The 13,895-nt window shown below is 40.8% G+C and overlaps 1 protein-coding gene across 1 annotated transcript; it reads right to left on the bottom strand.

The window, feature by feature from the left end:
* Window positions 1-467: 467 nt before the first annotated feature.
* Window positions 468-13,551, bottom strand: LOC8036869 (sodium-coupled monocarboxylate transporter 1). The gene is made up of 15 exons (XM_029966266.4): window positions 13,183-13,551; window positions 11,546-11,611; window positions 10,859-10,910; window positions 9,435-9,502; window positions 8,293-8,447; window positions 7,456-7,596; window positions 6,620-6,749; window positions 5,811-5,899; window positions 5,607-5,719; window positions 5,442-5,509; window positions 4,607-4,693; window positions 3,648-3,829; window positions 2,630-2,736; window positions 1,514-1,632; window positions 468-680 (listed from the first exon to the last, which is right to left on the bottom strand). The coding sequence occupies exons 1-15, from the start codon at window positions 13,549-13,551 to the stop codon at window positions 468-470; spliced, it is 1,959 nt and encodes a 652-aa protein (XP_029822126.3).
* Window positions 13,552-13,895: the final 344 nt, after the last annotated feature.

Below are 13,895 nucleotides of genomic sequence, written 5' to 3' on the forward strand. Positions count from 1 at the left end.
CTGCTTAGCACGAAAGGACACGATGGCACACTGGAGCCATCTATCAACTAATCTTGAAAACATTTTCGGTCTGAAAGTTTTACAGTAGTCGCGATTTCCGGTGCGACCTGATAGATGGCACAGGTGTGACATTGTTTCCCTCGTCGTAAGTGGTTAAAAGAAAACGCAAAGCACTCAAGCACACTGAAATGCAAATCTGTAAACCAGTTTTTACAAGTATAATGTCCTAGGGAGCCTTCATGAAGGCACATGAAGGCACCCTATAATGTCCTAGGTCATGCTAAGACTAGTGCAACGTCCTGTTTTCTGGCAGTAGACAAGGAGGGCTTATCGGCTGAGCCGGAGCACCCATCTTCTCGACGATCACAAAACAGCAGCTCTACAGAGCGCTTTCGTAAGCAGCAAATTGACTGGTAAGTGCGCCCGTTTTACGTCATTTTGTACTCTGGGATACCGAAACCTTTCTGCTATAAATGAATGAAGTAGTCATCGGTTGTTCGCTTCCTTTGATAGCCGAGACCCTGAATTCCGTGGAACTCCGGAGTTGGGAAGAGTTGATCGGTGAGCCTGTGAATCACGCTCACGTTGGGACCAAACAGGTCAGGATCCTTCTTGACGGTGACGTCGTTGTCAAGTTTTCCGTTCGATATGGCAGGGACACTACTTGGGGTAGGTTCCACCTAAAAAAAATAAAAAATAAATAAAATGATGTGCGATTTTTTGAGAGAAGCAAACAAGATATCGAGAATTCAATTTTCCTTCAACTTCTCCGCTACAGTTTGTTTGGGAAGGCGTGCGGAATTGCGAGCTAAAAGGCATAGATAGTGTCTATAGTCAATGACAGAGCTGGAACGACAGGAATGGTTTTCAGTTGTTTTTTTTTCCTCTATCAAGAACTTATCGAGTGCCTATTTTCTGGCGTGGCACGTTCTTCCAGCATCCCAGGGACGTCAAGAGGCTATTCACAAAAACAGTGCTCGTGATGGAGTTAGAAGAGCTAAAAAGCTCCTCTTTGACGTTCCAGTACTATGAGTGACTACACAATGTCCGTGGACACAAAATTGATAGGTATATGAAGGAACAAGAAGGGATACTGGATTAATATAAAAAAAAGGAATTGAGGCTGAGCGTTAACTGTAGTATTCTGCCAAGGGCAATAAAGCGAGATATGAGGAGAACACAAAACGAAGTAGGAAAGAGTAAAAAAATATATATATAATAAAATGAACGAAAAGTAAGACATGTTGTCAAAGGGAGAGTTAAAGACTATTTTTATGGGAGGAAATTATCAAGCTAGAACTGATAACTGAATGATCAGAGAGAACAAGCATACTAGTATCGCACTAATAGATTGATAAAACATAAAGAAATATGCAAGTTTAAATCTAGGGGATTGTGGTAACTTTAATGTAAATAAGTAAAAGACAACTGTAAAAATAAAGACTGCACAAAAACAGGCTTTACAGTCATTCAGTGCGAAAACTCTGACAGGAGTAAGGAAAAACAAGCTCACGTATTCTCTTCCAACGTTGAACCGGAATGGCCGCCTCCACCTCTCCGGCAGATACCAAAACAGGATATCGACGAAGAAACAGATTAGCTTCGGATTAAGAGTTTCAGGTCTGGTTGGTGCTGCGAAAAAGAAAAAATTGTTGATCTGAGTTGGCTTCATGATACCCCTGAGCAACCATCACAGGCAAGGTCCAGAAAGAGCAAATTCCTGATCATGTTTCAAATTGAGTACGAACTAAGTTGCGTCCAGACCTACAAGTAATCAAGTTATCAAACTACTTGTAGCCAATTTTTTGTTGGTAATTTTGTAATATTTTGCTTCCTCATATAAAAAGAAATTAATTGAAAACAAAATAGGCATGACCTACCGCCTTTATCTAAACACCCCCCCCCCCCCCCCTTTTTTGCGTTATATCTTTCTAAAATAATTCAATTTAGTGGTTTTCTATGATGCTTAGCGAGTTTTTCATTGGAACCATGTGTTTATTTTTACTAATTAAAGCGGTAATAATTAAATTGAGTTAATTTTTTTGCTAATTAGTATGTTCCTTGTTGTCTTTGACGTCCGTCGTGGCTGGCAGTTTGTTCCCGAAAAGAATTACTTTCTTCTTAACCACCCTATTTTTAGGGATTTTTTAAAGCCTTCGCTGAGACACCCGGTACATTCATGACACATTGTTCGAGACCGTAACGAACTTTTTGGGTTATTTAATAAAATTTTTATTATTCTGTTTTTTATTCCTCAAAGTTTACAACGTATATATTATACAAACAATAGTTCCTCGTCTTTATGCAGGCTCCTAAATGATTTAGTGACCTTCGATGTATTCTCAAGATCTGAGGACATTGTATACATGACAAAACGTGTGTCGCATGCTGATTAAAATCGCGTTTACACGGGCCCCGTGGCACAAGACGAGTAACATATAGGCGTCTAGCTCTTATATATTCGATATAATTAAAAATATATTACCGATTTTATGCTAGTTCATTACGACAGTGAACAGGAATATGCATAAGATTGAATAATGCCAAGCACTGGTTCGTGGACGTTTCGTAAATAACAAGAAAGCCCTTTGGTTTGAGGTGAACGTCTAACTGTGGCAAAAGGTCTTACTTGTCAAGAAGCTGACGGGAATCCCAACAACGAAGGCAACGAGGAAGGCCAATAACGTTTGCCAGAGGTACGACAGCTCATAGACCCTGAGCGGCTCGTCACCAATTCTGCAAGTAAAAAAAAACAAAAAACATTTATGGTAATAGCGTCCACCTTCCCGAGCAAAGAAGCTGACGCAGAGTAGAGATGCACAGAAACACGTGCGCATGTCGTTAGGCATGCCAATATTTGTCATTTCTCCTGTAGTTCGCTATTACGGTTTGAGGAGCTCGGTTCGGCAAAGTTCTTTCGGAAAGTGGCACTGAGCTCAAAGATAACAGTACGAGTGTCAGACATATTTATATAGGTGGCACTTGCCACAACTCCCCCCCCCCCCCCCCCCCCTCGAAGACTTGCACGTGTTTAACTCGAAATACCGTTTTTTTTGTTGTTTTTTTCAGCAGTATGTTAGAACCGAATACTCCAAGAATGCACCTTACCTTAAGCATAAAGGCCTCTATACACGATACCGTTTGACTACGTTGGACTATACGTTGCGAGATCTCGGGTCCTAAAATTATAGAGACCTGCCACTGCAATCAAGCGGCTCAACGTCCGGTCTCCACGGCAACTGCAGCGGTCGTATCTCGAAGTTCCTTCGCAGTTGTTAAGCTTGTAAAACGTTACTGTGACTGCACCTTACCTAGTACATTCTAGAAAAGAACATTACGATCTCGCTATTTATAGCCGCTGACGGCTTAAAACGCCGGGCGCGAGGAGTCATCTTGCTATCGCTTTGCGTCCAATAAGATTGAAATATTAGCCGATATGAAAGCTGAAGAACAAATCACGGAGTACGAAGAGTCACCATAATATACCGCGCAGTGCGTTTCTTAAAATGTCCGTAACTATTGAAGGCGTTGTCCCGACTCGGCAAAGTACGTAAGTTATTCACTAATGTTAATTAAGATCCAAGAGCTTAGCACCAATCTACGCGCTGCTTTTTGAAGGACGGAGGATCAGTCTTGAGAGAACGTACGGCCAAGGTCGGAGGTCCTTGACGGGGGGCATGTAGGTGGAGGTATTGGTGACATTCATGTACAAGCTCATGCAGCCGTCCATCGAGACCGGTGGAGAGGGGTACGGAACGGCGGCCGTCATGGAGCCGATGCTGATCCAGAGAGTGATGGCAAGCGACGACAGCACGCCAAGCAGCGCTCCCTGGACGGCAGAAAACAAGATCGGTAAGGCCGGAATTGAACTGCCGGCGTGCGATCGGATGATCCAATCATTGTAGCCACTAACAAATTAAAAAACGGACACTCTAAAAAAATTCCGTGAATTTGCTTTTTTGCAGGACACGTAGACAGCCGGTCACAGGGAGCAGTAGATCCCAGCAAATGACGAAGCTCAAAATACGATAAAAGCTGACAAATGTGCAGAGACAATGAGCATGACGTTTTACTCGCTCGTAATCTCTGCGCCCATTGTATTTTTTTTTTTTTTTTAGATAATCATAATCATATCTTGAGCTTCGTCACCTGCTGGGGACCTTCTGCTGTACGTAGTGACTCGCTGTCTTCGTGTCCCGCAGAAAACCCAATTCACATACCTTTTTTAGACGGCGGGGCATAATGAGTTCTGAAACTCTTATTATCGCTTCGTAGAGCATGAAATTGTGAGATTAGCCGATAAGAAGATCGAAGCTCGAATCAGAAAGCGCTTGAACTTAACGAACCCCGCCCTGCTTTTTTTTATGTTGTCGGTCACTATACCAACATTGACATCACCACGGGAGTGAAGCTTTTGGGGTAACATGTTCTTGATCTCGGAGAGCGCTGAAATTACATGAATCTACCCACCGTGAAACAACAGAACGTTTTTGATTTCTTGGATAGCGCCCCCCTTAATCACTTAGTGCGAAGTTTGCAGAGTGGTAGCGTGGGACGACATATCTACGAGGTCATGCATCGCAACGAACGTTGTGTGAGGCTTTACCTTTGAATTGACGTGCGGGATAAACATTCCCATTGTGAAAAGACCGAGAAGAGGACCGCCAATGCTGCTGTTGATGGCTGTTGTTGCCTGGAGACGAACGTAAAAACGCCATATTAACCACTCCTGGTCTGAACACGACGTGAAGTTGAATTGTAACTACTTTTCTAAATCGGAAAATGTAGTGAACTTTGATAGCTGAATTATAAGTATTCTGTTTAGGATCCTATATTCAACCGTAAACATACGCAAGTTGTTCAAACAAAATTATGAGAGCAAATTTATGAGCACTGAACTATATTGTGAAATATTGTTGCCATCTTGTATGTTTGTACTAACTATGACGTTGATTTTATTGCCGGGAGTGGTATCATAGCGATACCGTCCTGACTTCATGCGATAGAAAAAATCTATAAAAATAAAACGAATAAAAGTATGCAGTTTTTATGTCCTGTACCACCGTGGCGGATTGCACACATACAGGCACATACGCTATCCTTCTAAAATACCTCGTGTTTATTACGCCGGTAATAAATGAGCATTATAACCGTAATGTTTTAATTAATAATTATACTAAATACCCAGGAACTACTCTTAGAATGTATCAGAAAGACTATAAAGCCAAAAAAAATAATAACGTGTATGTAAAACTAGCAAAACTTTTTGATCAGAAGAGGCATCAACATTCATGTTTAATTATTGACCTGTTTTATTTATATAAACTCGGTCTAGCAGCTTTGTTTTTATTTTCTTGGATTCACTCATTTGCATAAATTCACAATATCAACCGTCAAAGTATGAGAAATAGAGTGTCTTGAATACTGTTTTTTCTTCTTACCTCAAGAACATTCCCTAGTTGTTGAGCCACGGCGACCAGTGCAATCGAGAGCATTCCAAAAAATACACCTAAAAATATATAAAGAAGAGGAACATGTAAATGTTCTACTAATGTGCGGAATCTGAACAAGGAACGAATAAAGAGTAGTCCGAAACTCCATCTCACCTAAACCAATCATTATTTTTGATCCCGTCTCTACGCTGATTCCTGGCTTGCAAACGGCGACAACATCAACGTAAAATACGGAGGCCAACGCGTTGACGCCTGAGGATACTGAACTGAAAAAGATAGGACGAAGAAAAGACAGTAAACTAAAAATGCTCACTTTTATGCAACTTTAGAAAGACTGCGCACAATTGTTGCACGCACCTCAATGACGCCATAAAAATTCCTGCCACGAAAACGCCAGGAACGCCGTTGATATGACCAAGAGCGTCCATCACAAAGTAAGGAAGCACCTGCAATTCGAACAGACAAATAAAAAATACGATAAGTATTTCGTCTGGGTTGTTAAAACCCGAAATAAATGTCTGCAACACAGGAAATTTATCTTTGTCGCATACACACTTTGCACCGCTTCGTTATAACTTGGCAAAGGGCGACAGCTATGTCCCTTGTTAGCCATGCAGCGAAAGAGGGAAGCTCTCCACGGTAAACGCCTATAGGACGTTGTCGCGTGCTTTGCTCCAACACCGTGATTGGCTGGCTGGGGCCATAACTTTTTGTCATTTTCCAAGTCACGCTGAAGCGGTGCGAAGTTTGTATCGTACGAAAGGGTTTCTAACACTGCGTTGTGTATACACACAAGCATTTGCCTTCCGCGTGTTCAACAAAAAAGGTGTGGAGAAAGAAACCATTGAGATTTAAGACAAACGTATAAAATGCTTGGATGTTGCTGTCCTGATGAACGATTATGAAATGTACTTCTGTTTTGGCATATTGTCCAGAAATAAAAGCACGATATACAACCACGTCGCTTTTCTCAAAATTAGTCTTTCCACGCAACTACTGTGAAAACAAAAGTGTTTTGGGAGAAAGTTCATTTTGTGATATACCTGTTCTATACAGGTGCCTTAAAAATACCCTTTTGTTTTATATGGGGCGAGGGAGTTTAGTGTTTTTGTACGCATCGTGCACAAAGTAGCATTAGCTAACGCGCATCAGGTACATGACTTTACCTGGTCAGAAGTGTCGATTCGTTTGGCTAGGAGGGGATCACAGGTGGCGTATTTTGCGTAAACCATGATCCCAGCCAGACAACTCAAAAGCAGGATGAGGCACAGGTAGGGCAGGTTCAGGTAAACGACACTGTGCGAACGAAGGAAACGAAATTGAGCGAACTTGTTTTGTGGTCCCTGGAACGTTTACTTGATTAAAACGAGCGCTGTCAGGGAACCAGTTTTTTTTTTTTTTATTGAAAATATTGATTTTTAATAATATGAAAATCTAGCTTAAAAAGCGGTCTAATAAATGTTAGTTTATTAACATTAACATTAAGACAAACAGAAAGTCTGATATGCAGCAAGATTATCTTATGTACTAATTTAAGAATAGGAGAGTAATTTTAGACACAAAAAGCAATCAAAAGTAGAGCAAATAAATATTATTTTAGTCTTACTCGTCAGAAAAATGCTATTCAGTAAGCTAATGGCACCTGAGATGAAAAAATGGGATGATCTTAATAGGTCCCCAATAAAGACTCATTGTAATTTTAATGTACTGTAATAACACACTGCTGTATCGGGTGCTTGACCGTTCCAAGATTAGAGCGGTGAGAATTTTAACCTCTTTTAGTCGTATTTCAAAATCCGTTTCGTTATTCATTGAGTCAATAAGCTGAAATCTTTCTCTAATTTCTGAGGCACCAAACTATTAATACAGTGTGTACCTAAGTAGCCAAAACGTAAGATTGAAAAGAAAAAACAACCTTTAAATAATTTTCGTGTGTTTCCATATTAAAGTTTACAACTCGTTTCCTAAAAGTGAACACGATAATAACAAAAAGAAAACTTACATCTTTGCTCTTTTAACGGTCTTGACGGTCAAGTAGCGCAAGACCATCATTTGGTTGGTGGCGTAGCTCGCAGTTGCCGTAAAACAACCGCCAATGGCAAGCCCCCAAAGAGTGTGGCGTTCGTTCAGGGGACTTTTGACGCTAAAAAGCACACAAGAAAAAAAAAAGAAGCTTTTACGTTGGCATATGTAGTAACAATCTTCACTTTGCTAAATCACTATATTGTTTCGCCATGTTTTTAATTTATATTTATGTTTCATTTTTTCGATATATGGATATATGATGTCCTGTCAGTGACCGCAGGAGGACTTCCTTAACCCTTGTGACGTCTTAATTAAGAAGCTAAAATATTGTTTCTTAGGCGGCCTTACTCCAATATATGTTGAACTGGATTATCAAAAACAAATTAATAAACGCCCTCAATGCTGGACTAAATGTGTTATCTCGAAATAACACGGATGACAGTTTTCTCAATGTCCAACTTATCTAGATCTATCCCATAGATTTTTTATTTTTTTTTTTTTCAAAACTCTACCAGTCTTTGTCGTCCACCTTGAATAGCGCGGAATGTGCATCTCGAAGAAATGGGACCAACGCGGTAGTGAGTTGCCTGGCAACCAAATATGTAAAGGCTGCAGCACGGCGTGCCACCGACGGATCTCTGTGATTATATTTGCGTGTGTCATAATAATCCAGGCAATTAATCGTTCATACGAACACACAATAAACAAACTATTATGATGATTCTGATTAAAGTGAGGCTGATTACGATGGAATTCGCTGATTCCAAAGAATTTTTGCCGATGAGAAACGGGGTTGGTAAGAGCGTCCACTCACTTATTGAACTCGACGCGCATTCCTTGCTTGGTTATTTCCCAGGCGTTGTTGAAACCTCCGACTTGATCGAAGCCAACAGCGACGATGACGATGAAGGCGAGGAACATGATCACGCACTGGAATGTGTCTGTGAACACGACAGCCTTGATGCCACCCTGCGTATGAAACAAAGATCAAACTTCAACTTATATCATGTAATGCTCTTCGATATCTCCATATGCTTTTGTCATGAAGGAGCTCTGGCAAATGTCCTCGGAATTCCTCGTATAGCTTGTACCGTGCAATTAGGAGCTCTTGAAAAGAAGAGTACGGTCACCGACGTCTTACCAAACGCAGGACGTAAAAAATAGTCATTCGCGCTTCTTTTTTTTTTTTTTTTTGTGTTTTTTTTTTTTTTTTTTTGTGATTGATTTTTAGGCGTTCTCGTCGACTAGTGCGGCGCTGTCATTGGCTAGAGTGCAATAATAAGATGCTCGAGATTCGCCACACTCTACGCATCACTTAAGTCTTCAGTGACTATGCGGAGCGCAAGTTCGTCTTTAAATCGTCTGCTAAAACTTGGCGGTATATGCCTGCGCCGTGTCTGCTTCTTGCGCAGGGGTGTGGCTGACGTCAGAACGACGCCAAGCTCTGATTGGCTCTGATCGAAAGGATAGTGGGTAGATCTCAATGCCCTGCCTTGCCACCATTCTTCCAATCAGAGCCAATAAAAAGTCGGTGTTCTGACGTCATCGCCACCCCTGCAAACGAAGCAGACGAACTTGCGGTCCGCATTCGATCGTAGCGTCAGCTGTGGTCAGACTTAATATGAAACAGAGTATATGAAATGTGTATTGCATTTTTTTTATAATTGGAGCTTTACGAACGTCTGTAATGAATGTAACAGACTTAAACGTCATGTCCGAGCTTGTCGCGTTTTGTTTCTTCGTTTCCTACTGCATTCGCTAAACTCGTTTTTTTTTTTTTTTCTAAGAGTTTAAGATTGATTAACACCATGACAGAATAACAATTATGTGTTACTACTCAAAACGCGATGTTACACGGACATCGTGGTGTTAAAATGTTTTAACAATAATATGTTTTTTTTTTTTTTTTTTTTTTTTTTTTTTATATGTAGAGGTTCTGAGAAAAGAAGCACTCACGATGCTCGTGTAAATTGTGCAGATGATTCCGATAACCGCCACAGCAGCCCAGAGTGGCATCCCAATCACTGAAACCCAAAGAAACACACATATTAGCGGGACCGCGACATAATGACGTATAATATCATGAACAGACCGATATCATGAACAAACAGAGTTTGTTCATGATATCGGTCTGTCTCTTGACATCGGTAACCAAGTTGATGCGATATTTATAGATTTGTCAAAGGCTTTCGACACCGTTCCTCATTCTAAACTCCTACACAAGCTTAACCTAATTCTAAATAATCATCACCTTGTGAACTGGATATCCAGTTTTCTTTCCCAACGGTCTCAGTTTGTCTACTTTAACTCATCCAAGTCTAGTACAGTTGACGTATCATCAGGTGTTCCACAAGGGTCAGTTCTTGGACCGCTACTTTTCTTGTTATATATCAATGATTTGCCACGCTGTATTTCCACTAAGGTCCGACTTTACGCTGACGACTGCGTACTATATCATGTGATAAACTCCTCAGATGACCATATAACTCTTAACAATTCTTTCGTGAATTTTTGTACGTGGTGTAAAACCTGGCAAATGAACCTGAATTTTAGTAAAACGGTTTTTATGACCTTTTCTAGGCGTTCATCAGCTTCTGTGTTTAATTATTCATTTGACGGGTTATGCCTAGAAAGAGTTTTTGAATATAAATATCTTGGCCTCCTTTTCACGCCTGCTTTATCTTGGTCTAAGCACATTGATACGACATGTAACAAATCTCTTAAAAGACTTGGATACCTGCGGCGTACCTTACGTGTGGCACCACAAGATACTAAGCTTTTAACTTACAAAACTTTGATTCGCCCAATCCTCGAATATGGTTCTATTATTTGGTTTCCCTACAAAGAGTCCGATATAAAAAAGGTCGAATCAGTACAAAAGAAATCGGTACGTTTTATTTGTCGTCGGTATGACAGAAACTTTTCTCCTTCTTCTAATCTTTCCGTGTTAGGTCTAAGACTTCTTTCTGAGCGTCGTGGTATCGAGCGCCTAAAGTCTCTGTATTTCATGCTTAACTCATCACGTTTTGACTCATTACATAACTACATAAAGTTTCTCGAGCCAACTGCAACTAGGAGCCACCATGAATTAAACATTTTACCTTTTCATCCTCGTACTGATATGTTTAAATACAGTTTTTTTCCTCACACCATTGAACGCTGGAATTTATTACCAGGAAACATCCGATCACTACAACCAGATGAATTTCTGTGTGCCGTTGACAGTGGTCCACAGTGATGTCCGGACCATCTGTGTTTACCTCCCACTCCTGCCATAGCCCCAGTGGGGCTGCAGTATGTATAAATAAATAAATAAAATAAATAATAATACTAATATTATGCATTGCCGGAAAAACATATTAATAGGAGAATATGGTCACCTTTGGACAGGGCAAGTGCTGGAGCGTATAGCGAGACTGCCAGGTAGAGGGCCTGATGAAAAACAATGACGCTCGGATTCAATGACAAATATCGCGGAGATGATAAATCGTTGTATTTCCCGAGTTAACCGGTAAGCTGCGATCAACATTCTGTTTATACTTTATGAAGCATTTCGTGTCGTGGTGATATCTCATTGTTTTATTCGTGCTCAGTTGAAATTTATTTATTGAGCTTTCGGAGCTATGTTTGTTGGAAAACGTTAGCTGTTCGACTACTCTATTAAATGTTAGAAGACGACTCAAAGAAAACCGTAACATTCCCATTCAGCGTCCCTCAGCGTTTGAATACGCCCATTCCTTTTTTTAAGTTATTCGAACACTCATGATCATAATCATAGCTATGATTATATTACTCTAGCGCCTGATCGTAAACTTCTAGTTCAAGCAGTTTGTAAAAAGACGTAAAAAGCCATCGTACAAAAGGTATATACTGCACAATGGTTTTTCCCTAAACAACCGCAGAGTTATGAGCAAAAGACTTTACCGTAATATATACACAATACTTTGGAACGGAAAAACCAAATGCATATTTTCGTTTATATTTACAAAAAAGATATAACACGGATAGTAGTTGCATGCTTCTATAGCCAATATTTAAAAAAAAATAACTGAAGTAATATGTCTTACCATTTGAATAGTGTAAAGTATCACAGCTATGATCCTCAAGGTGCGATTGAACCTTAATTCCAGGTACTGAAAGCAAGGATAAAACATTAACTTTTTTACTCAGTGCCAAACTTGTACAGTAAGCATCACACGTAATTGATTTACTTGTTGCCAATTTGTTATTTTTCTAATTCAATTATTTGAATTATTTGTTTACTTTTAAAGTTGTCATATTACTAGAAATAGTTTATCTTTTTGCATCTCCTCTGGCCCATCTCGTTTCCACCTCGAGCTTCAAGATATGACGCCTCCATTTTTGTGACTGCAGAAAAGCGCGCGTCACTTACTGGTAAAGTTATTAGTTCATTATTAAAAAACGAAATGAAGGTTAAAATTAGTAACTTGAAAAGCTACGAGCAGTGCGGACTACAAATCCAAAAAATACAAAGGAGGCCGCGACTTTTTATAATTTGCAAACTACATAAAAGGAAGCAAGTTTAGATCAACCTCCTTCCCAGTTGATAAATTACAAGGCAAGATGAATATCAAGGAATGAAATCTACGTGACTGTGAAAACAATTAAATGACGTGTAGCATTTAAAAAAAAAAAAAAAAAAAACTTTTTTTCGCGCGGAACACGTAACGCGTGTTAATTCAGTCCAGCACGGTCAGTTTATTTTCTTCGCAGAAGTCTTCTGTGCAAAACCGACCACGGAATCTGCAAGAATGCTGCTCTGTCGCGCCCTCAAGGCAGATGGGGAGGTGTGTTGTCTCGTTTGTACGTTATATACGTCGTTGCTTTATTCAGGTGATTTATGTAGACGTACGCGAAAACTTTCACAAAAAAAGAAGGGTGCACGAAAATTCCACGATCGAAGTTGCACATATATGTACTCTACCGGAGCACTTTACACGAGAACGCTCCACAACGCACGATTGCTCGTGCAGCAAGAACTCTCACTAAAGCCATCCACTCGCGCATAAAGCCGAGGTCACACCGTTAATACGTCATACAAAACACAGCCTGCTGACACTTTCTGAAGGAAATCTCATCTTTTTGTCTTGTCACATTGGTAATAAAAACCACCTGCTCGAAGCATACACGTGTAAGAAGCAAGTGCTGGATATCTGTCCTCAGACACTTCTGTTATTATGTCTGCAGCGACAGTGTCTTTTCTATGGTAGATGAGCAATGAAATTGTGCGGCTCAAGAGGGAGTAGGAATGGCTCTTTACTCCGCGATTTTTTTACTAAAGCTATTACGACACTTCTAAGCCATTTCTCTATATTATACCCACCAAACAAAACCGCAATAGCCATGCAACAAACAAAAAATGGAAAAGTTACATTTCCAGGCTATGCCACATTGCTTTTTGTTTAAAGTCTCATGATTGTCTAATCTAATTAAGAATTTTGAGCGAGAGTAATTGCAACTGCACCCGCGGTTACTTTTTTCGACAACGTGTACAAGACAGTTCAAGGCAAACCTCAACCACGAAATCAATTCTTCCGAGGCACAGATCAAGATAGCGTCACGGAAGATCGGTTTAGATCGGTTTTAATATGGTGTCCACCGAAAGCTGTCTAGGCAACCCTAGATATCGACCTTCAGCGTAACCTTACACATTTAAGTACAGGCGAAACGTTAGAGCACTAACCTCGTAGGCCGTGACGATGGGAAGATTGTAGAAAATGGGCATGTACAGATGCGCCGTGACGGGGATGGTGATGAAGTAGGAGATGACGGTCATGAAGTACATGGTCCCGTTGGCGTAAATCTCCGTGGCGTTGCCCAGCAGGAAGGCGGCGGAGATGAAGCTTGCCATGAGGGACGTGCCCACCGGCCACACGGGCAGTTCCTTGTTGCCCGTCAGCATCTCGGGCAGGGTTTCGCCGGGACTGCCCTTGATGGCGTTGTAGAGTCCGATGGCACCGGACAGCGCCAGTGCGATGACGAACACGGCATAGTCGTAACCAGTGAAGCGCACCAAGAGTTCCTCCGATGTTGGCAGTTCCACGGCGTCCATGCCGAGCTTTTCTTCCGTTCACCTTCCTGAAAGTGAACGAAACAATGGTGGTTGGATGTTGTTAAGTGCGTCAATACACTGTGTAACCGCGCATGTAGCTTCGAAGGTAGCCGTCAAAGCGCACCGTGTATTTCTCTACTTGGAATGCTACGCAAGTCATCATATACGCAGGTAACGAATTAGGGAAATCCACGACAGCGTAGTAAACATGTTTGTCCCCAGGCCCTTTGTGGATGTTAACTCTAATTATAGTGATGTACCGAACCATATCCTGTCCCTTTTACGTTAAAATACCCTTATTAACGTAAGCCCCTTAACTAATTTATTTTTTAGCTAACTTGTTT

The sequence above is a fragment of the Ixodes scapularis genome, unplaced genomic scaffold (assembly GCF_016920785.2).
Source record: "Ixodes scapularis isolate PalLabHiFi unplaced genomic scaffold, ASM1692078v2 PGA_scaffold5__190_contigs__length_132052651, whole genome shotgun sequence".
Classification (NCBI taxonomy): domain Eukaryota; kingdom Metazoa; phylum Arthropoda; class Arachnida; order Ixodida; family Ixodidae; genus Ixodes; species Ixodes scapularis.

Bases quoted from the DNA above. Each gene is read 5' to 3' on its own strand.
- LOC8036869 (XM_029966266.4), bottom strand. From the start codon at position 13,551: ATGGACGCCGTGGAACTGCCAACATCGGAGGAACTCTTGGTGCGCTTC. The intron at 8,448-9,434 runs GTGAGTGCTTCT...TTTCATACGCAG, and splicing joins GCACAATTTACACGAGCATC to GGTGGCATCAAGGCTGTCGT. The intron at 7,597-8,292 runs GTGAGTGGACGC...TGTGCTTTTTAG, and splicing joins ATGCGCGTCGAGTTCAATAA to CGTCAAAAGTCCCCTGAACG.